This window comes from Diadema antillarum, unplaced genomic scaffold (assembly GCF_040938485.1).
Source record: "Diadema antillarum isolate AM-2024a unplaced genomic scaffold, OU_Dant_1.0 scf00000145, whole genome shotgun sequence".
Classification (NCBI taxonomy): Eukaryota; Metazoa; Echinodermata; class Echinoidea; order Diadematoida; family Diadematidae; genus Diadema; species Diadema antillarum.
Genome location: NW_027271034.1, coordinates 50,562 through 74,818, shown reverse-complemented (window position 1 = coordinate 74,818; position 24,257 = coordinate 50,562). Strand labels below are relative to the sequence as shown.

The window sequence follows — 24,257 nt, the reverse complement described above, 5'->3', positions numbered from 1 at the left end:
ACTCATGTATGTGAACATGAGCTGAGATGATGCGTTCAGAACATTACTCGGCAGCCACAAGAGGAGCGATTGTGATCCTTTTACACCATGCTCTAATGGCATTGCAGCTATCTGGCTCAAACTATAGCCAATCTAACAGGAATTTCATAAATACTTCTCTGCTTTGTTTTTTGAAGGTTGAAACACATTTCCAATGTGTTATACTTGCAAATTAAATGGCTATAATATTGTCTGAAGGTCTCCTGCACTGCCATCTCAAAACTGTTTTAACATTGCAGGAACAGTGTACCAAAAGTTACTTGAGGGTCCATAAGCAATCCATAATCTCTTCCAGTATGACACACTCAGAAATAAACACAAGCTTTTGAGATAAATCATCCAAAATTGTAGACAAATTTCCTTCTCGCTGCATAATTTTTCCTGTTTCTGTCCTTTAAAGGCTAAGCAAAAAAGTTACTTGTAAATACATTGACTCCTGCACAAAGGCTAGCATATTAAATGATTAATGCCATTTTAATGCATGTATTATCATAACTATAATTTACAGTAATTTACAATTATCATCCATCCCCTCAAACAGAAAGAAATGAAACAATCTATTTTTTGGCTAAAAGAAATTCCATGTTTGAAAAATGATTTCTCAGCCAGCACACAAACAACCGATTCGCTGGATTACACTTCTCACAGTGATGAATGTATCCATGCAACTCAAATACACGATTGAACATTCTTGTCAACTGTAAATGCTGGCCTACTATCTCACTGTTCAAGAAATTACAACATACAACCACAGCTGTATATCACTGAACGTTGCATTCCAGCTCACTAACCAACTGTTTAAAAACTGACAAGATACAACCACAGCTGTGTCTCATTGAGTGCTGCATTCAGGCTTACTATCTAAGTGTTTGAGAAATGACAACATACAATCACAGTTGAATTTCACCAAGTGCTTCATTCGGGCATACTACCTAACTATTTGAGAAATGACAAGATACAATCATAGCTGTGTCTCATTGAGTGCTGCATTCAGGCCTACTATCTAAGTGTTTGAGAAATGACCAGATACAATCATAGCTGCGTCTCATTGAGTGCTTCATTCAGGTCTACTATGTAGCTGTTTCAGAACCAACAAGATACAATCATAGCTGCATCTCAATGAGTGCTTCATTCAGGCATACTACCTAACTATTTGAGAAATGACAAGATACAATCATAGCTGCATCTCACAGAGTGCTTCATTCTGGCATACTACCTAACTATTTGAGAAAAGACAAGATACAATCATAGCTGCATCTCATTGAGTGCTTCATTCAGGCATACTACCTAACTATTTGAGAAATGACAAGATACAATCATAGATGTGTCTCACTGAGTGCTGCATTTGGGCATACTACGTAACTATTTGAGAAATGACAAGATACAATCATAGCTGTGTCTCATTGAGTGGTGCATTCAGGCTTGTCTTCTTCCGGATCGTTTCCTTTCAGTGCATCAAACATACTGGATGCCCTGCTGATGTCTAGATTCCCCTCCCTCCCGGCAGACACTGATGATGGCAGCAGTTTTGTCTGGATGTGGTCGTGGTGCTCTCGCCTCAGTCCTGGTGTCTCCGAATTGGAGTCTGGATAAAAAGGAGAGGAAGACAACATGAATTGTAATTCAGCTTTAGCTCACAGAATGTTTGGCAGACCAAGGACAAAAACTTCCTCATTCTGGGGTAAAAGTACTCATCACTGCAACCCATGAAATCAGTGATTTTCCATCAACTTGAAAGAAGAACTTTGAGGATATGTCATATACATATAATGGCATACATTGAGAGGAACACAAGTTCAGCATCATAACATTACAACACCCAAAAAAACAAAAATGTTAACGTTATCACGTGACATTAAGCTTTGTAGTTTTCACACTTGCCTACTTTTTCACATGTGTATCCCCCCTCCGCCCCCCCCCCCCCCCCCCCCCCCCCCCCCCCCTCCCGAAAAAAGCAACACAAAACATGTGAACTTGCTCTGTACAAATTCCATAACAAGTCTGGGAAGAGTGATGTTTCTAAACAGCAAATTTAAATGTTGCTGTTGTCTGATGTATAAAACAAATAAGGCGCACTATTAATGTGATGTCTGAGTTATGTGACAAGATTATCAAGGTACACACTCATGACTCCAATGCAAATGACCACTTGGCAGTCAAGCAGTGAGAATCTTTTCATTATCTATTCATTTGCAATCAAGTTTTAATGCTTGATATTCACAGTTCATCAAACAACATTCCCACACAAAATGTGACATGGGGTATGTTCTCTTACAGTAATCCTCCAAGGTTGATGTGATAAGTTTGTAAAGTAAGACATAGGAAGCCAAAAAGCAATACAAACCTTGAAGGGGCTGAGTTTCCCGAGACTCCACATGTTTGGAGGCAAAGTAAGTTTTGACCTTCTCCATTCTTTCTCTCAAGTACAACACTTCCTCCTTCAAGCGGGTATTCCTTGTCCTGGAAAGAGGAGACCACAGAACATTTCCAAAGTACTATATGAGCTTGAAGTATGAGTTATTCACATGTGTGTCCATTTCATAGTCTCTGATATAAAAGTATGTTATTTATGTAAGTAAGATTATATAGGCATATTACCTGCCGCAGTCCAAAGACAATTAAATGGAGTTGATACATCTGATCAAATATGCATCATATAAGGAGACTGAAACAGTAACAAATAGCTTCTTTTTTTAAAAACTGTTTCAAAGAAAACATTGATTAGTAGTTTTTTATGTCTCCATAATCTAGTGTTGCCAGTGGTATTATGACTTCTGACGATCTGTCAGAAGTAGTAAATTTGTTGGTACTGTTACCACTTGAGGACAAGCTCAGCTTTTGAAAGTGAATAAACTTTTAATGTACAACCAACTTTAGATGAACTGAGTAAATTTGGGAACAGAAGAAGGCCAAAGTTTTCAGGTAACAGAATTAATGTCAAAGGAAAGGTTTTTAATTCACGCAACAGTTTAAGAAGGTAAGATCTTATTCTCTTAATCTAAGCACAATGGCAGATAATTACATGTAAGTCAAATATTTCTGTGACTTTTGGTAGATGTGGTAGAAGCAAAGCTTCTGTTGAATGCGACAGTATAAGCCATGCCAGAATAAATCATGAAAATCTGGAACATCAGGGGGGCATTCAATGAAGCATTTTGCCCGACAAAGTTGTCGGACAAATTTGCTCTCAGCCAGTCAAATGGAAGGATTTCAGTAGCTTCTAACAGTTTGTTAGAAAATTATCTGACCAAAACGCTTCATGAAATGCCCCCCAGATGGCCAGGACCAGGGATCTAAGGTTGAGATCAAATTCTGTGACTATTACATATTGATATGACTAAAAAAGCATTTGAAAAGTGTTTACAGACCCAACACAACAAACAGACAGATATCTTTACAATACTAAGTCATTGTGATAGAACTAAGTAGAAAATAAGCAGTGGTGTTTTAGTTAGCATTATACCCTCCAATATAGTGATGTCTCTAGATTTGGGTGGGGGGGGGGGTTTGTCCTTTTCAGCACAAATTAAATATGCTCTTAGTGTACAGGACTGTGCAACAAACCTGTTGTAAATACAGGAGACATTTGTTTGTTCTGCTGCTCATACAGTGATAAATTAAAGGGATCACATAGTTTTGGTTGAGACCTAATTTCAGGTTTCTAACATTTTTTGGTGAGATAATGACAAACCTCTTATGAAATATGAAAGAGCATGTAAACCTATTAGGAATTCAACGTTTATTTGATGAAAATTGGTTTTGAAATGTATGAGATGTCCTAAAAAGAGCGATTCCAGTAAAGTGTGGGACCCACACTTTATTACGATCGCTTTGTTTTATTTTGTTTTTGGATGTTTCAGTCATTCTAAACCTGATTTTCATCAAATAAACTTTGAATTCCTCTTAAAACGGTATGCTCTGTACTATATAATAAGTGTTTTCTTGGTATCTCACAAAAAGTTAGAAGCCGAATTCTCATCTCCACCAATACTGTACCATCCCTTGAATGCATACCATATACTGATATGCTCACTCAAAAGTTATTTCAAATGGTTAAAAAAAATGGATGTTCATTGCTTTGAATCAAAATATCTTTCTTATCATCATATGTGTTTGAATTGTTTCTGATACTTTAAGAAAGGTGTACCGTTGATTCTATCTACTCACACTTGTTCGTCTCTCTGGAGCTTCAACGTTTCCATCTCTTTGTCCATTTTCTCCGTCTTTTTATCAGCCTGCTGAGCTTTCCTCTTCAGTGACTCGTTCTCTGCCCGCAGCGAGTAGAAGGCGATATCATAGGCACTGCTAGAACCACATACGCCTGCCTCTGGGTAGTTTGCAGATGACAACACTGTTCAGGGTGAAGAAGAAAGATCAACTCATTCACAAATTGTGCCTTTCAACTGCAGAGGAGTTGGTTCATGCAAGTGCTTGTATGTGTTCCTGCTAACATGTATGACTATAGGAATCATTTATGACATTTTCATTGCAATTTATGCCTAGGTAATATCTTAGCCTCATTCCATCTATCATAACTCACATTTAAAATTACCTCTTTGCATCTGAGGTTCTCTCCCTTCAACTTTTGTCTCTGTCTTTGGGCACCTATTACTCATCTAGCTGTATAAACTAGTGAAGACATTGCAATCAAGTATTCAAACTCAAGTATTCAAACTCACTTATGATAACAAACATAGGTTCAAACAATCAATCCCATACACAGAGTTTATAATACGAACATGCCAAACCTCGACACTAAGCATTAATAATCCCCATCCTATACATGTATTACTATGGAGACCTACCTGAGCTATCAGCAGCCTTTTCATGCATGCGCCTCATCTCCGTTTTTAGTTGCCTGTTTGTCTTCTCCAGGTATTGCTTCTCATTCTCCAGTTCTTTTACCCTACAGAGAACAGAGTGGAAGACAGATACACAGTCTTAATTACAAGAGACAACAAATATTAGCCACAAGAAAGAATTCTATGCAACCAGCAAAGCTGCAATTGGTCAAGTGTGTACCAAGGAAGAAAGATAAAAGAGTAGGTAGCATTGTAGGTACATATGAACATTCATTCAGAAACTTTTTAATTAAAGAATGGCATAGAGACCCATGACATCATTTCTGCTGATAAGCAGTCAAAAAGACATGAATAGTAGTAACAAGTATATGAAATAAATGGCATTGAAATGAACGACACGCTTAAAATCATCTTTAACCACTGTAAACAATGTAAATAGTGCAACTACTCCACTCATTCCACAAAAGCGACTGGGCCGGGTTCAGGGCATGAAATAAAAGCTTGCAAAACCTGCAGAGAAAGAACACTGCTCACAGCAAATATCATAAATCAGGCATTACTAACAACTATTTTCTGTCCACAGCTTTTAAAACCAGTCCATGTTTACAAGCCAAGTAGTTATTCACAGTTCAGAAAAGAAACTAAGATAGTAGGAATAGAGGAAAGCTGGAGAAAGCATCTCATGGGTGCCTACCTCTCCTCCAGCTGAACAGTCTGTCTAACACTATCCATCTCCATCTTCTTCAGCTTCCAGTTTTTGGAAGCAACCTCACTCTTCAGGCTGGCAACCTCATCTCCACTGGGCTGGCCTTGTTTCAGTTGTGCTTCAAGCTCACACACACGTTTTGTTTGAGTTTCCTAAAGGAAGGAAATTATTGCACTTGAATACAGTGATACGCATTCCATTGAGTACCTTGTACCTAACTTGCTCATTCATCATTTGTCAGAATGAAAGGGCATTTACACTTTCTACATTCTCAACCTATCAATAACCCCCACTGTTTATTTTGTTGTTGTTGTTGTTGTTGTTGTTGTTGCGCTTTTTTTGGGGGGGAGGGGATAGTATCTATAGATTTTAAACGGTGAAATTAGCATTAACACAGAAGCTGGCACTCCTTACAGGGTAAATACACATAAGGGCAAGTTCAGAATGAAGCACATACAGATTGCTTGAAGGAAGACTTCATTACACAGCAGCATAATGAATACTTTAAAATCTCATGAACTTGTCAGTTGACTGTAACTTCCATGAGGTTTAAAACTAATGCTATCACATGTTCTATTTTACAAGTGGAAGTTGGAAAGATGATCACTTTCCCAAACTCATCAATAAAATCCCACTGAAATATGCATCACATGCAACTGATTGTAACATCTCATACATACAGTGACCCTGACAGCTCTCATTAGGTACATATGAGCTCAAATTGATTTTATTTTGATGACATCTGACCCAGCTTGCATACCAGTTTCTGCTGGGCTTCCTTGGCCTTTGCCTTCTCCACGTCCAGCTCTGCTTCCATTTCTAGGACAGCTGACCGATACTGCCCCTCGGTCCTTGTTGTTTCTATGATGGCATCCCGGCGAACGCGCCGCAGTTCTTCCTTTGCCTTGGCCTTCCACTTCTCCAGGGCTTCCTGAACCAGGAAAGACAGGGTCAGAAATCTAGTGAAAAAATGTTTTCCTGCACGTAATTAAAGTCAGCATCAGAGAGTCCAGCAGCCAGTTGTAAAACATTTCTGTCCTCAATTCAACTTAAAACTTTGCAGCTATCACAGCCAACAACTGAAATGTACAAACCTGATTGGCTTTTCAAAAGGTGCAATGATTATCACTCATGGCTGCAATCATTGTCAGGAACAATCATCGCTACGTGCCCAGTCATAAAATCAAAAGTTCAACAAGGTGAAACTCTCACAAATAATCATTTTACCACAGTGAAGCAATGAGGAAAAGGATTAAAAATTAACTCCAAGAATGCTGGCATCAGCAACTTTCAATTTATAATATGAAGTGTGATAAAGTACAATTTTCAAGAAAGGCAAAAATTTGCTAAATGTTAACTTGCCTTATCATTCTTAAGGTCTCTGATCTCATCTGTTAGTTGACCAAGTTCTTCCTCCTTTGTCTTCAGGACAGCTTGTAGTCCTTCAGTCTGAGCATTCTGAAGAAAGAGAAAAGTGAGAGGAAAATAAAATATACAGAGACATAAAACACATATATAGAGAGAGGAGAATGAAGAATACATAGCAGAGTCATACAAATGAAGAAGTCATAGGAAATCTCATATTTCATATAAGATCAGCAGAACTTCAGAATTTCAAAATAAAAATAAACTTTTACTGACAGCTGTATTAGCAGTGCTTATGCAAAAAACAAAAAAACAAAACATATACTCAAGGACTTCCATCAGTATTTTCTGAGGTAGGTTAGATTATAATCCCAGACAAATAGAGAATGGTAAGAGAATGCTGTCATAACTATGGTTGTCATCATAATTAATAGTGTTATCATCATTTTCATTATTATCATCATCAAACACTTGATCAAAAACAACAAAACATCACACACATCAACATATATTAAGTTTTAAAACTAATAATGCAAGCGTTGCTTACACTAGTATATGAGGGAAATAGTAAAATTTTACGGAGTTGACCTTGACCTTTGACCCCCTGACTATTGACCCATGACCCCTAAGTTCCCTAGATAATCCCTGCCAGTCAGTACATGCGTATGTACCAAGTTCCATGAAAATACATTGAACCATTTGTGAGAAAAGTGAAATTTTTCACCTAACCTTTGACCTTTTGACCTTTGACCTTATGACATGAAACTCTCTCTGGAGAATCTTTATGCAGTAGTACATGTCCACACTAAGTTTCAAGAAAATACCTTCGGGCATTGCACAGATATGGGGGAAATAGCAACATTTTTAGCATTTGACCTTGACCTTTTGACCTTTGACCTCTTGCCAATGTCACTAAAATCTACTGTAAACGTCAATATTTTCGCGCGATTAATTTTTCGCGCTGAGCGGCTCGAAAACGTATTCGCGGGTTCTTAAATTCGCGCTCCGCAGCAGGTTACTTTACTGTAGTACCGTACATTCACTGCTTTCATCCAAAGCCTCTGCTACATAGCTTGCTATGCCAGCGTACGACAAGCGACGTAGCGAGCGGCTCGACTGCGAGTACAAGCACTCAAATACGTAGTACAGCTGTGACTCTAGTACCGTAGTCACGGGGGACTGTAGCATCGATGCGTGCGGTGCACACATGCATGCTACAGTACACAGCAATCTAGGGTATCGTCTCTTCGCACAGTACTAGTAGCGTAAACATGCCTGTACATTGTACTACGTAGCAGTATCATCGATGAAGCGCACACAATTCATCCCGTTCAAAATGTGCGTAGAAAATTGTGAAGATATATTCGCGCGTTTTTGAATTCGCGCTAGCCGAGCGTAGCGCGAAATCCGCGAAAATTAATGTACCGCGAAAATTTCCACGTTTACAGTACTCAACTAATTGCCCATCATACATCATCCTTGGACAAAGTTTGGTGAAAGCTGCTTCATCCAGTTTTGAGTTATCACGTAAACAGATAAATTTTAGGATTTGACCTTGATCTTTGACCTTTGACCTGTCCGATTTCACTAAAAAACTAAGCAAGTAATTGTCTTATCATACATCATCCTCGGACAAAGTTTGGTGAAATTTGCTCAATCCAGTCTTGAGTTATCGCGTAAACAAATACAATTTCATGATTTTACCTTGACCTTTGACCTTTGGCCGATTTCACCCAAAATCTAATTAAGTAATTGCCCCATCATACTTTATACTTGGAACAAGTTTGGTAAAATTCCAGTCACTATTACTCAAGTTATTGCTTAAATGAATGCAGATGGACGGACGTACGGACGGACGTACGGACGGACGGACAACCCGAAAACATAATGCCTCTGGCACCACTTCGTGGCGGAGGCATAAAAAATTAAAAGGAAAAAAAAAAACAAGTGCCATGGCATCAAATAAAACACACAGGAATTGGTTCGAGCATGCCCACAGTATCACTTTCAGAAGAACATATACAGTGGTGCATGAGAATGAACAGACTCTGAACAGGCAGTTTACCTCCTGCTCCTCCAGCTTTTCACTTTCAAGAGCCTTTAACTGCTGTAGTCTCAGCAATTCCTCTGATTTCTCCTTCAGGGCAGTCTGTGCAGCATCAAGTTCTGCTGTCCTGTTTTGAAAACAATGCAAGTGATAAAAATTTGTAATCCATGGAATCTTCACGGACTAAAAGAGCAATCATGAACAATACATATAAGGAAGGTTCATTTACAGGAGTAAATTTGATGATGCAAATAAAAAGATGCCATCAATCTAGGGTCATATGATAAGATTGTCTAGCTTTATATCAGCCTTAGACTACTGCTACTCCCATACATAAATAAAACGTTGAGACAAACTCCTGCACACTGTCTACATGTAATTTGGGTCTATCTCAAGTCTATCTTCACATCATCTGCCAGAAAAGGTGAGACAGGAAACAGGAGTCCATCCCAAGGAAAAGTGAAACAGGTGCCCATTCGAGGAAAAGTGAAACACGACACTAAAATGAGACATATCAAATTTGAGCATGTGGTATTGGGTAAAAAACAGTCATTATTTATGGGTAACCCAGACACTGAATGGTTTGGTAATAGAAAGCTTGTTAGATGATTTTAAGAAAGCACACAGGAAAAAGAGAAGAAGAAGAGTTTCTGGAAAATGAGAGCTAAAATGTGGACACTTTGTACTGTGCCATAACAGCTAGAATATTGTTAATGGCAGATTTACCGTGGTGTTGTGACACGATCTAATCATACAAAATGAAACCTTGATTTCAACAAAGAAGGGAATGATACCTAATATTTGAGTATAAAAATAACAGATCTGGTGACATTCATGATAGCAATCATAATGAATATTCCGCTCATAGATGAGAGAACAGTAGGTTTTGTAGATGGAGGAATATCACTTGCCTTTCAATTGCTGTTTTCTGCAGTGCCTCCAGCTCTGACTGCACATTGGCTAGTTTCACTTCAGACTCTGCCATTCCATCTGACTTGTTTTGGGCCTCCTGGAGCTGCTGACGGAGTTCAGAGGTCAGGGAAGCCATGCGCTCCTTCTCCTCACTCAGCTGGTGTTCTAGGTCAGACTTCTCTTTCTGGGTCTTGGCCAACTGGGCACTGACTTGATCCTGACATGGACAGTAGCATGATTATAAACATATAATATATACAGAGAAATACTTTTGTATCTATGAGCACAAAATATCATAGAAACAGTGACACAATGGGTACCCTCCATAACTCAAAGCATATCAGTCATGTTTGCTATCATTACATAATCACATTTTTACAGATTCCACAAGTCAAAGTCTATGTCTACTTCTGCATGAAACCATGGATTTTTGTAATTTCCGATTCATAGTAGAAACAGGCTACTTTATCATAGACATGCTCATGTATATTGCTCTCATAACTTCTGACTATATGTCTTAGACTGAAACAGTCGACATTCAATACCTCTACACTTGTTACAAAATGAAGCATTAATTCTGCTCGCTTGGTGTTGAGTACCAGACATCTGATTTGATAAAACAAATATCCTAGGAATGATGTTAAAACAAAGGCTTATGATTTTTTTTTTTTAAATCAATGACATGAATGCACAACATGGAGTGTCATGGCACCATAGCAAGGCCCAGCTGTGTAACAAGATCTCACCTCAATTTCCTTCACTTCTGTTTCACTCGTCTGGAGTAAATCATGAAGCCTCTGGATTTCATGCCTGGACTGTGCCTGAAAAATGGTTTCAAAGGACAGAATATAGTCTAATACAGAGAGAAACCTACTACAGGTGCTTGACTTGTACATATCCAGAGTCATAAAAAACTCACAAATGCAAATAGATATGTACAGTTTTACGTCACTTCTTTCCATTTCTCTTTTAACCATGGAAAAAAACATGTTCTGAAACAGGGGAAATTGCAGACCAATGGAAGAAGTATCTATGATCACACGACATGTATTACAAACATACAGTTGATTGTTGTGAGGAGAGTATTTTTCAGGATGTAACACAATCCAAAGTAAAATCATCCTCTTTTTTGTTGATAAATTGAAACAAATAAATCGATCAATTTTTTCAATATCCCCCTTTTTTCACAAAGGGAATTTCTCAGTGTAAAAATAGAGATATGGATTATCTCTAAATAGGTCTTTGCAACAAGGATTGTGATTTAATGAATACATTTCTGCTCTAATTTACAAATCAATGACAGGGTTGTTGCCTTCAAGAAGGGTAAGCTGTCATACCTCCTGCTCTTCTGCCTTGGAATTTTCATGTTCCATGAACTCTTGCAGCCTGAGAACTTCTTCAGTTTTCTCAGCAAGTTGGGTCTTGACAGCCTCAAAGTCAGCCACCCTGTTGCATACACATTTAATAAAAAATAGTGGATTTGATTAAACCTCTCAGTGAAACAATTTTACATCCTAGAGACACTGTAGATTGACATATGTCACTGAAAAGACTGAAAGAATTAACCCGTTGAGGACGGACTGATTTTGATACAACATGCATTTCCCATAGACACCTGCCTGAGTATACTCGGGGACTTGTCCTCAATGGGTTAATGGAAGTGTACGTGACATGACATTTAGCGAGAGACTGATGAGATCATGTGACATGTGGTTTACACATGAAATCAAATGCTGTGGATAATCAAACTACATCAGTTGTTCATTTGAGTGTGAAGCCCCCCCCCCCCCCCAAAAAAAAAGAGAAGATACAATGTAATAAGAATAATAATAAATGATAATAATAATGTTCTGTATGGTAATAAGATCACTGACATGGCACTCTGTCCAAATACACTGTAAGTCTTCTACCAAAAAATATACAATGTTAAATTTACCATACACCAATGAAATAATTACTTACTTTGCAATGAAGTGAACGACATTAACACAACCTTTATAATCTAATTTTCAATGCTACAAAAATAAAAACAAAGAGGAAATTGAAGGATTCAATGCATCAACATGCACAATGGGATCTTACCTGGAGAAGTCCAATTATGAAAATGAGATATCTTATGATATATTTGTGCTTTATGAGTAGCAGTAAATAATGCTGGATTTCTGTACAGTTGATATTAACAGCAGATCTATGTTTGAGCAAGCATTAAAGTGAAAACATAGTTCTGATAAGGGTTTGAGATCCCATTGGCATCATTTCATATGCTTGCAATATATTGAAAGAATCTACCAAGAAACTTAACTGGTTGACGCGATTTGGCGGGATGATGAGTTATTTTGGAGTATTCTAAAATCAAAAGCGTGGTTGGCATACCGACTTTTATTCCAGAAGGATCCAGACTAACTCGGTCTCAGGGAAAACTCGGCCCTATTTCAGACAAAACACACAGTTCGTGATTGCCATATTCTGTACATAGGCGCTTGATATGTGCACATTAATTTTGCATATGCGCCAAAGAAGTTCTTTGATGCGCACGTTGTATCAGCTTGAGCCATAACTGCGACCAGCCAAAACGCGAAGCGCTCCCATAGTACAACACTGTACAATCCAGAGGGACAACTCGGCGCCGCCGTCAAAGCGAGGCCAAGTTGTCCCTGAGTCCAAGTTCGCCTGACCCCTATCGGGTAAGTTCTGAGGTTGCGACTCTGTCAAACCTTTTTGGTTAATATTTCACATTTTTGTCGTTACCCAATGTTATTACAGCGTTATTCACGCATTTCTTAAAGCATATGTGTACATTTGGGAGCGAAATTTGACAATTTTTCAGGCATACCAGAACTATGGTTTGGCTTTAAATATAAGTTGTCCTTGCCTCTCGATAGCTTCATCCTGTGCTGCCACCAACTCGTCCTGAAGGTCAGCTAGCCTCATCTCAGACTTCTTCACTTTTTCCTGCACTATTTCCTCCCCTGCCAAAGCCTTTCCCAGCTTGCTGCAGGTCTCGTGCAGCTCTTGACGGAGGTCAGAGGTCAACTCTTGCTCCACTTTCAGCTCCTCTGCCAGCGCTGACCTCTCCTTCTGGGCCAATGTAAGCTGAGCACACATCTCATTCTGGTGGGTTTGAAATATTGAAGATTAAAGTCACACAGATTCTTGGCACTCGTTCATAATCTGAACACTTGTGACACATGTTTAAGCCACATCACATGATACGATGATAAAAATAATGTGGAAATTCATGACCTTTCTCAATCCAATCAAATAATATGAATGCAGAGCCAATACAACATGACTCACAGCCACTGTTAATGTGTTTTCTTCTCTCCTACAATGCCTCAACCTACCAGTATATCAAAAGTTCAGTTCACAATAACAAAAACAAACAAACTAACAAACAAAACGACTTACAACAAAGGCAGCAGCTTTATAGCAATTAGGAAGCTCTTTGTATCAGCAAATAAACATGGCTACATCAACACATAGCATGTCTACATGAATTTATCATTGTCCTATACTTCCACAATTTTCTACCTCTTTGTCTTTCATCCCTGCTTCCAATAATTGCTGTGATGTCTCCATTTCTTGTTGTAAATCAGCTAGTCTTGTCTCAGCCTCCTTCAGTTTTTCCTGCTCCAACTCCAATTGTTTCTGTAGGTCTTCTCTTTCCCCCAGCTTGCTGCAGGCTTCCTGTAGCTGCTGCCTGAGTTCAGAGGCTAGGGACTCATACTGCTCTTTGTCTACACCAAGCTGGTGTTGGAGTTCGGCTTTCTCTGTCTGGGCTTGTGTGAGTTGCTCCTGCAGCTCTTCTAGGCTCTGTGTTTAAGTAACAATCATGGCACCTTGTTATTATGCAGTGATATGAAAATTCGATAACATGAATTCATGCACAAATCTGCACAACTTCTTAACACCCTCCCTAACAAACACACACACATACAAATGGGTACTTGAAACAGTCATATGAATACATAGTTCTCAGGAGGGCTCAAAATTAATCTTCCACCATCTGGGATTTGCTGGCAATACATCAACAGGGTCTACCAAGAAACTTACCTGGCTGATGTGATTTGCCAAGATGATGAGGCGTTGTTTTAGTATTTTGAGATCGAAAGTGTGGAACAATTTCAATTGTAGTACACAACTTTTATTCTAGAAGAACCCTCCCCGTTCAGCGTTGTGGGAAGGTAGAATGTTATGTGATGATCAATCATACTCTTGCAATTGTATTTTCCAACGAGCTACATGCAATCTAGCGCGGAAGATCCATGGAGATTGCTGTGGCCTGACTTGTCAATTATCAATGCTTGATTATGAAAAATTATTTAGAAACCGCAATCGGGTAAGCTCTGAGATTGTGGACTTCCGTGAACCTTTTTAGCTAATATTTCTTCTTCTTTTTTTCATCGCTGCCAACCTGAAATGGTTTATTATAGCATTATTTCACACATTTCTTATTCCTTATGTATATATTTTAAAGCAATAATCGGCAGTTCTCCATGCATACAACAACTACCTTTTGGATTAACACACAGTACTAGTATTGGGAACCATTAGGACATCAATTCATCGTTGCCCTAGACTTCCACAGTTTTTCACCTCTTTGTCTTTCATCTCTGCTTCCAATGATTGCTGTGATGTCTCTATCTCTTGTTGTAAGTCAGCTAGTCTTGTCTCAGCCTCCTTCAGTTTTTCCTGCTCCAACTCCAATTGTTTCTGTAAGTCTTCTCTTTCCCCCAGCTTGCTGCAGGCTTCCTGGAGCTGCTGCCTGAGTTCAGAGGCCAGGGACTCATACTGCTCTTTGTCTACACCAAGCTGGTGTTGGAGTTCGGCCTTCTCTGTCTGGGCTTGTGTGAGTTGCTCATGCAGCTTTTCTAGGCTCTGTGTGTAAAGTAATTCATACATGGATGGCACCTTGTTATTAAGTACTGACATGAAAGTTTAATAACATGAATTTATGCACAAATCTGCATACCCCTCCTAACAATCACAAGCAAATACATGGGCACTTGAATCACTATATGTAAATGCTGGAGTCATACCAACCGATATCACACTAACATTTAATGACACAAAACTTTATACTAGACTTATCAAAACTTCAGCCTATGTAACATTTCAGTTCGTAACAAACAAAAATGATTGACAGCAAATGCAGCAGCACAAACAATTGGAAGCTTTCTGTATAAGCATACAGTATATACACATACCAGGCTACATCAACACATAATTCTTTGATGCTAACTTCTTAAGACAGGTTATAATCAAAAAAGTTACTCTTTTATTATGTTCACATTCCCCCAAATATGAGTCTTGACATAACAACTCTATACAGACTTGCCACATATGTATGTGGCAATAGGTTAAAACATAGCATTAGGACATCAATTCATCATTGCCCTAGACTTCCACAGTTTTTCACCTCTTTGTCTTTCATCTCTGATTGCTGTGATGTCTCTATCTCTTGTTGTAAATCAGCTAGTCTTGTCTCAGCCTCCTTCAGTTTTTCCTGCTCCAACTCCAGTTGTTTCTGCAGGTCTTCTCTCTCCCCCAGCTTGCTGCAGGCTTCCTGTAGCTGCTGCCCGAGTTCAGAAGCTAGGGACTCATACTGCTCTTTGTCTACACCAAGCTGGTGCTGGAGTTCGGCTTTCTCTGTCTGGGCTTGTGTGAGTTGTTCCTGCAGCTTTTCGCTCTGTGTTTAAGTAACAATCATGGCACCTTGTTATTATGCACAGACATGAACGTTAGAGGACAGGCATTTATGCACGAACCTGCATTATGTCTTAACCCCCTCCCCAACACACACACATATACATGGGCACTTGAATCACCATATGTAAATGCTGGAGTCATACGAACCAATATTCGATCCTAGTAGAATCATATGCTAACATTTAATGACACAAAATGTTATACTAGACTTATCAAAACTTCGCCTAAATAAAATATCAGTTCATAATAAAACAAGCAGAAATGACTTACAGCAAATTCCACAGCACTAGCAATTAGGAAGTACATATATGTACATATATATATATATATGTGAATAACACTATTAACAGCAATATGTTTCTGCTCTGAGTCCAAGAAAGTATTGATTCACAACAGTAGTTCAATATGAAAACTCTGTGAGAGACGTAGTTTTGACAAATTTTCGCCCATAGGGCTTTGTCAAGTCAATGGCAGATTTTATTTTGAAGCAGATAAATCAAAATAAAAGATGCGTCGTCAGTGGTAGCGCGTCCATAACAAAATGCACACATACACAAGTAGCGCACAAGGTAGGCATCACAAAGAAAACAAAGACTTGACAAAGCCCATATATATATATATATATACATATATTTATATGGCTACATCAACATAATTCTCTGATGCTAAATTGTTAAGACTACTTATAATGAAAATAATTACTCTTCTGTTATACTCCTATTCCAAAAGATCTGAGCCATGCCATCATATCAACTCTATACAGAACTGCCAAATATATGAGGTAAGTAAAAGGTTTACATCAATTCATCATTGTCCTTGACTTCCATAATTTCTACCTCCTTGTCTTTTATCTCTCCTTCCAATGATTGCTGTGATGTCTCTATCTCTTGTTGTAAATCAGCTAGTCTTGTCTCAGCCTCCTTCAGTTTTTCCTGCTCCAACTCCAGTAGTTTCTGTAGGTCTTCTCTTTCCCCCAGCTTGCTGCAGGCTTCCTGGAGCTGCTGCCTGAGTTCAGAAGCTAGGGACTCATACTGCTCTTTGTCTACACCAAGCTGGTGTTGGAGTTCGGCTTTCTCTGTCTGGGCTTGTGTGAGTTGCTCCTGCAGCTCTTCTAGGCTCTGTGTTTAAGTAACAACCATGGCACCTTGTTATTATGCAGTGACATGAAAATTTGTTAATATGAATTTATACACAAATCTGCATAATGTCTTCACCCCCTCCCTAACAAAGAAACACACATACAAGTAGGCACTTGGAACAGCCATACAAATACATAGTTCTCAGAAGGGCTCAAAATTCATCTTCCACCATCAATATTTTGAGAACTGTAGTACACAACTTTTATTCTAGAAGAACCCTCCCCATTCAGCATTGCGGGAAGGTAGAACATTACATGATGATCGATTGTACTCCTTCAGTCATATTTCCCAACAGCTGCGTTCAGTCAAGCATGGAATATTGATGGAGATTGCTGTGGGCCAATTTGCTGATTACCAATACCTGACAATAAAAAAGTAGAATTATCACTGAAGGTGATTAATACCCCCGCCCCTAGTGTTGCTTTATAGTATGTGATGTCATAAGGGCAATGACGTTAATACCAAGTTTGTGCATTTGTCGAATAGGAAACAGAATAATTTTAGTTTACTGTACAATTACAGAGTTGACACTGAGTATAAAACTTACAGCAAATGGAAACATGCTTTCCCCCAGCATCACTACACTTAAAGGGGAAGGCTAGTAACTGATCAGTGGGAATCAGTGGAAATGCTGGGAGATGATTGTTCCAATCCTTATGGGATTCATTCTAGAGTTCATTGTATATCTATTGTAGTGTGAAAATGATTTGCTTCAGAACGGTCTCATATTCAAGTAATGTGCAGATTAATGCTCCGTCACTGACCAGGGACGCTTACCTGGAAGCATTAAACTGCACATTACTTGAATATGAGACCATTCTGAAGCAAATCATTTTCACACAACAATAGATATACAATGAACTCTTGAATGAATCCCATAAGGATTGGAACAATCATCTTCCAGCATTTCCACTGATTCCCACTGATCAGTTACTAGCCTTCCCCTTTAAAGACCATCATACACACCAAATTTGACCTTCATAGCTTGAATGGTTTATTTTGATACAAAAATGAGTGGTTACCATGGCAACACATTTTCCTTAAACTAACACATTGGTGTCTTGCAAAACTACACTTCTAGATCATGATACATACTAAATTTGACTTTCATTGCTTGAATGATGGAAAAGTTATTCAATCTGCAAGGTTTTGGTAAAATTGTGGTTACCATGGCAACAGTTTGTGTGACAAACACAAAAATTATGTGTTCCACATCTATACCTCAGGGCCATAATGCCTACCAAATTTGGTTTCAATTGCTTGAAAACTGTGGAAGAAGTTCACTCCACAGGATTTTAAAAAAAAAACATGCGGTTACCATGGCAACGCATTGTCCGATACAAATACAAAGGACATTTTGCAAAACTACACTTAAAGAGCATCATACACACCAAATTTCACCTTCATAGATTAAATGTTTCAATTTGATACAAAAATGAGCTGTTGCCATGGCAACACATTTTTCTTATATTAACACATTGGTGCCTTGCATAACTACACCTCCCGATCATCATACATACTAAATTTGACCTTAATTGCTTGAATGATGTGGAAGTTATTCAATCCACAAGGTTATGGTAAAATCATGGTTACCATAACGACGCTTTGTCCGACAAACACAAAAATGATGTGTTTCACATCTATGCCTCAAGGCCTTAATGCCTACCAAATTTGATTTCAATTGCTTCAAAACTGTGGAAGTTGTTCACTCCACAAGATTTCGAAGAAAACATGCGGTTACCATGGCAATGCTTTGTCAAGTACAAACACAAAGAGTGTCTTGTACAACTACACCTATAGATCATTATAGATACCAATTTTGAAATTGATTGCTTAAATACTATGGAAGTTATTCAATCCACAAGGTTTTGGTAAAATTATGGTTACCATGGCAATGCATTGTCCGACAAACACAAAAAAACATGTCTTGCACATCTATACCTCAATATCATCATTTACCTTAAGTTTCATTTAAATTGCTTCAAAACTGTAGGAGTAGTTCGCGACGCAAGATTTTGCAACAGACCGACCGACCGACCGCCTGCCCACCCACCCGACCAACATCACGATGATTCCTATATACCCCCTTCACACTATGTGTGGCGGGGGTATAATTACGTAGAAGTCACAACTGAGTAAGCTCTGAGATAGTGGTCTTTCAACAAACCTTTTCAGCTAATATTTCACTTTTTCACTGTTACCAAACTGAAATGGTGTTATTACAGCATTATTTCACACATTTCTTATGCATATCTATGTATATATTTTGGAGCAATAATCAACAGTTCTGCAAGTATACCACAACTACCTTTTGGATTAATACACAGTATTGGGAAGCATTAGGACATCAATTCATCATTGCCCTAGACTTCCACAGTTTTTCACCTCTTTGTCTTTCATCTCTGCTTCCAATAATTGCTGTGATGTCTCTATCTCTTGTTGTAAGTCAGCTAGTCTTGTCTCAACCTCCTTCAGTTTTTCCTGCTCCAACTCCAGTAGTTTCTGTAGGTCTTCTCTTTCCCCCAGCTTGCTGCAGGCTTCCTGGAGCTGCTGCCTGAGTTCAGAGGCTAGGGACTCATACTGCTCTTTGTCTACACCAAGCTGGTGTTGGAGTTCGGCTTTCTCTGTCTGGGCTTGTGTGAGTTGCTCCTGCAGCTTTTCTAGGCTCTGTGTTTAAGTAACAATCATGGCACCTTGTTATTATGCAGTGACATGAAAATTTGATAACATGAATTCATGCACAAATCTGCATAATGTCTTAACCCCCTCCCCAACAAACGCACACATATATACACATGCACACTTGAAACAATCCAAGAAGTCCATAAATGTAAATGGTAGAGTTGTATGAATCAATATCATGATAACATTTAATGGCACAGAATGAGATACTCCAATGAAATTTGCATCAAGAAATGACAGAAGTACTTTATTGATTATCTGTTCAGAAACTCCCAAAAATTGGTTTCACATAGTCATCTGTGTAATGAATATAATTGCAAACACTAAACATGAGGAATACAAAATGCCAAAATCTTGAAGAGCAAACTAAATATGCTGTTTGCCATGCCAAACCTGCAAAATCAATATATTGATTTTGCAGGTTTGACAGTGCAATTCCATATTTCATTAATCTACTGAATAATAAAGATTAGAAGTTTTTATGCATTTGTATAAGTAGCATTTCAAGTATGATGTTTTCCGGCTGTATGTTCATCAGTCTATTTGCCTGTGTTGTTTTTGATATGGTATTATTTGTAATAGAAAAATATATTGCGGATTTGAGTAAATGACCGGATATTTGGTACATATGAAGTAACAGTGAGAATTTAACTGATCTTATCAGTTTTTGAGCCATAATTTTTATGATTGTTATAGCAGAGACGGGTAGATTTCGCTTTTTTTTTTTTTTAAATTTCGGATATTGTTTTGTTATAAAGAAAAACAATGAGTGTGGATTGAGTTGATCTCTTTTTCATTTCAGATTTTGATTTGAGATATAGTTTTTTTTTTTTCTGATGGATGTAGTTTTTTGATATGTAGGCCTAAAAGATATGTTTTATTTATGTTGAAGGATGAGCTGTCATGATGAAAATAATTGTTTAAAAGAAAAGAAAGAAATATTGTTTATTTTATTGAAATTTGGCACACGTGATTAATGTGATGTGTAGGTGTGATTTAAAAAAAAATCAAAATTAATATATGTAGATGAAATAGTAATGGAAATTTTTTAATGATTAGTTGTGTAATGATATGTTGACAGTGATTTTTTTCCCTTTTCCTCATTTCTTCTTTTTTCGTTTTTCTTTTCTTTTTGAAAAAGTAATCTGAGTATTGATGGGCTGGTACCCTCACTGATTTTATTATCAGTTGTAATAGTAATGATTTTTTTTTTATTCAGTGTTGAGCGGTGTTGCCATGTTGACAGGATATTTTTTATCTCCTTTTTTCTTCTCGTTTTTGTAAAAGCAATTTCAGAATTGATTGGGCTGGTACCCTCATAGATTGATCACTTCTTGTGATTTACCACATGTGACCACTGTAATATTTGTTCTTTTTTATGTCATGTCCTTGTATCATTGTTTGTACAGAGCACCGAAATAATCTGTCTATTTTTATAACTATGATTGTAAAACATGTGCAATTCAGCCTTTGGCTGCCAGACATGATTTCTAATAAAACCTGTTCAATTCAATTCAATATGTATATATTTCTCTGCAATATATTTACCAAACTGCCTTCCATTGCTGCTGACAATAAGTCTTGCACAGTCTCCATCTCAGACTTCATGGTAGCCTGTCTGGCTTCAGACTCAGCCAGTTTCTCCTTGGATAACTCCACCTCTCTTCTCAGCTCCTCTACTATTGCCCCTGCCTCTTCATTCTCCAGCTTGCTGTACGATTCCCGGAGCTGCCGGCGAAGGTCAGCTGTCACCAACTCACTGCTCTCCCTGTCTGTGGTCAGTTGAAGTTTGAGGTTGGTCACCTCACCCTCGGCTTGCTGAAGTTTGACTTGCATCTCATCCTGTTTGACCAAAGACAGATGTTACTTGGATACTAGATATTTCATCATTCATAGCACAGGTTATATATTGTGAAAGGCAGGTCACGAGTTTCACCCGTTGAGGACAAGTCCCGAGTATACTTGGGCAGGTGTCTATGGGAAATGCGCGTCGCAGCAAAATTGGTCCGTCCTCAACGGGTTAAGCACGTGCTTCTGAACCAGAGGGCCGCAGTCGAGAAGCTCTTGCAGGTGGGCCAAGATGTCTGCCCAAAATGAAAACAAATCGTATTCAATCTACACATGCAACTGGATCTCAAAAAAAAATGTTCCAGGGGTCAAAGTGGGCCTCAGGTTAAAAATGGTTGAGAAGCACAGGATTAAGCAATGCCTAAAATATCTCTGATTTTGAAAATGTAATGTTTAACAAGTAACGTTTTAAAGTATCAAGATGCATCCTAGTGTAAGTTAATTTTGTTATTAAACTATCACACGTATAAAATGCTGTACCAGTACTCTCAAATGATATATTTCTTGACCGAACTTCTTTCAGTAATATTTGAATACTAGCAGGCATTCTTTCTGGAATATTACTTACATGATAACTTCATCCATCTTTGTACAGGAATGGTCAATTGAAAAGACTGTGGCTCAAAATGATATAGATTTTGACAACTAAAGATTTATCATTTCTGGGAGAATGGCATGTATGGACTTGTGGCAGTCATTGAATGTATCTTTATGGTGCTCACCTCAATATTTGCTATCTGTGCATGCATGGATTCTTGCAAAGCTTCCATATCCTTCTGTACAGCAGCTAGTCTTGCTTCAGCAGTCGTCACTTTTTCCTGCTCCAGCTCCACCTGTCTACGTAACTCTTCTGTCATAGTTCCTTCTTCCTGATTGACTGATTTACTGCAAGCTTCCTGGAGTTGAATACGAAGTTCTGAGATCAGGGACTCATGCTGTTGTCTTTCCATACTCAGTTGAGTCTCCAACTCGGTCTTTTCATCCTGTAACTGGGCTAGCTGAGCTTGCATCTTGTCCTGGTATGAGTGATTAGTAAAGATATTACATCATCAATTGATAACATTTATACACCAACTATTCATGCCTCCTGAAACATCAGAGAAAACATCAAATAAAATTCCTTCGTTGTTTATCTGCAAAACGTATTCACAACAAAATTTTACATAAAATACTAAAGGTGCAACTACTGCTAATAATGATACTAATATGAAGAATTTATATAGCACCTATGACAAAAAGTTTCTAAGCATTTTACAGATGAACATTGACAATTAACAAACGAAATAAACATATAAATCAACTATGAGTACAAATAATCCAAAAATTACATAATCATTGGTATTGTTCTTCAAATAAGTGGGTCTTGAGTTTCTTTATGAAAACGGTTTCTTGCAAATATAAAACTTATACAAAAATGTTTGATCCAGGAAGCATTTTATCAAAATTTCATGCTGTTTAATGACGATAAATCATCTTGGTTTATAACTCATCTGAATCCACACTGAATAAAGCATACCCATGTATCACTGTACGGTAAACAAACAGAACAGAAACAAAATGAGTTACCAAAATGAATAAGTTAACCATGCCTTATCATAATACTCACCTCAAGGTCTTTCATTGCTGCCGCTGATGATTCCCGCAGAGCATCCATTTCCATCTGAAGAGCAGCTAGTCTCTCTGCAGACTCTGTTGTCTTCTCTTCTTGCTCCATCTCCACCACACCACCTGCCACCTCCTTCTCCACTAGCTCCTGGATCCTTTGGTGAAGCTCAGTGGTCAGCTCTCTTTCTCTGCTTAGCTGGCCTTCAAGGTCTGCTCTGTCACACTGAGCTTGTGATAGATGGCCTTGCATCTTATCCTGTAGGTGGCAAAAGTGCAAAGAATGAATGAAAGTACGATCCAGACTTCCCTCTGATAAGATTTGCAGTCGCTCAAAAACTCTCACACAATTTTTCTTCCTTCCTTTCTTTCTATTTTGGCCAATGACTTGCATTAATGACCTTTGATCATAAGGCCCTAATCATCTAAGTATGGTCATGTTTGTTAAACAAACTAAATTTCCTCATGGATGGAGGGACTGCACAAATTACAACGAAGTAAAGCACAGTAACCTGAAGGAAGTCTTGTGATGCACCATTTAACAAAACAAATGCAACTAAACTGTGAAGTTGAAACTTATGGCAGAGAGAACATTCAAGCTATGAGGTCTTCAAATATTCTCCTATCACTCACCTCCAAGTCTTTCAGCTCTGCTTTCAGAGATGCTTGCAGTGACTCCATCTCCTCCTGTGTGGCTGCTAGTCTTATCGCAGACTCTCTCACTTTCTCCTGCTCTGCTTCCAGTAGTGATTGCAAATCCTCACTGACTGCCCCTCCCTCTGCCGATGGTTCTCCGTCGCTGCTCTCCTGGAGCTGCTGGCGAAGGTCAAAGGTCAGACTCCTCTCCTGGCTCAGCTGGCTCTCAACAGCATCCTTCTCCTTCTGGACTCGGTCCAGCTGGGCTCTTATGTCATCCTTGTAGTAGAGAAAATGTGACATATTAATATGTGTTTAACAAAAAGTGAGGAATGATTTGCGAAAAGCTGAATTACTCTGGAAAACTGCTGATTGATTGTCAGATTCATATTATGTTCAGGATTTACTTTTTTTTCATCTTTAACAAATGATGTTATATTTATTTTCTTGCAGCATTATGCCTTCACTCTATCTTAAACCAATGTCAACAGAACTATCACACATTGGCAAAGCAACCCCCCTCCCCAATACAACAATGAACAAACCCAGTGCATTAACTACTGTAACACAAAGCATATGGGGGATATAGCAATCACAAATTCTTCTGCGACAGGTACGTCAAATTGAATGCAGTGAAGGCAAATGAATCTTCATAGAGCACCAGGACAACTTGGAACATCTTCATAAACATTTTCTCAGCCCATGTACCACATAGAATACATCTCTAATTACCATGCTCGCTGAAGAGCAAGAACACAGACAGTTACTCC

General features: G+C 38.4%; 1 protein-coding gene across 1 annotated transcript in view; it reads right to left on the bottom strand.

Annotated features, from left to right (window-relative positions):
* Window positions 1-1,170: 1,170 nt before the first annotated feature.
* The window catches only part of LOC139721530 (uncharacterized), a 51,497-nt gene continuing 28,410 nt past the window's right edge, over window positions 1,171-24,257 (bottom strand). The window contains exons 23-43 of the mRNA XM_071632845.1: window positions 23,485-23,766; window positions 22,856-23,110; window positions 21,972-22,265; window positions 20,950-21,243; window positions 19,105-19,386; window positions 16,417-16,698; window positions 15,291-15,560; window positions 14,468-14,749; window positions 13,403-13,684; window positions 12,744-12,982; window positions 11,209-11,317; window positions 10,618-10,692; window positions 9,871-10,088; window positions 8,978-9,086; window positions 6,910-7,005; window positions 6,308-6,478; window positions 5,536-5,699; window positions 4,845-4,945; window positions 4,207-4,390; window positions 2,384-2,499; window positions 1,171-1,624 (exon numbers count right to left, since the gene is read on the bottom strand). Coding sequence (XP_071488946.1) covers window positions 1,440-1,624; window positions 2,384-2,499; window positions 4,207-4,390; window positions 4,845-4,945; window positions 5,536-5,699; window positions 6,308-6,478; window positions 6,910-7,005; window positions 8,978-9,086; window positions 9,871-10,088; window positions 10,618-10,692; window positions 11,209-11,317; window positions 12,744-12,982; window positions 13,403-13,684; window positions 14,468-14,749; window positions 15,291-15,560; window positions 16,417-16,698; window positions 19,105-19,386; window positions 20,950-21,243; window positions 21,972-22,265; window positions 22,856-23,110; window positions 23,485-23,766 — 4,290 coding nt within the window. The 3' untranslated portion in view covers window positions 1,171-1,439. The remainder of the gene's footprint in view (window positions 1,625-2,383; window positions 2,500-4,206; window positions 4,391-4,844; window positions 4,946-5,535; window positions 5,700-6,307; window positions 6,479-6,909; window positions 7,006-8,977; window positions 9,087-9,870; window positions 10,089-10,617; window positions 10,693-11,208; window positions 11,318-12,743; window positions 12,983-13,402; window positions 13,685-14,467; window positions 14,750-15,290; window positions 15,561-16,416; window positions 16,699-19,104; window positions 19,387-20,949; window positions 21,244-21,971; window positions 22,266-22,855; window positions 23,111-23,484; window positions 23,767-24,257) is intronic.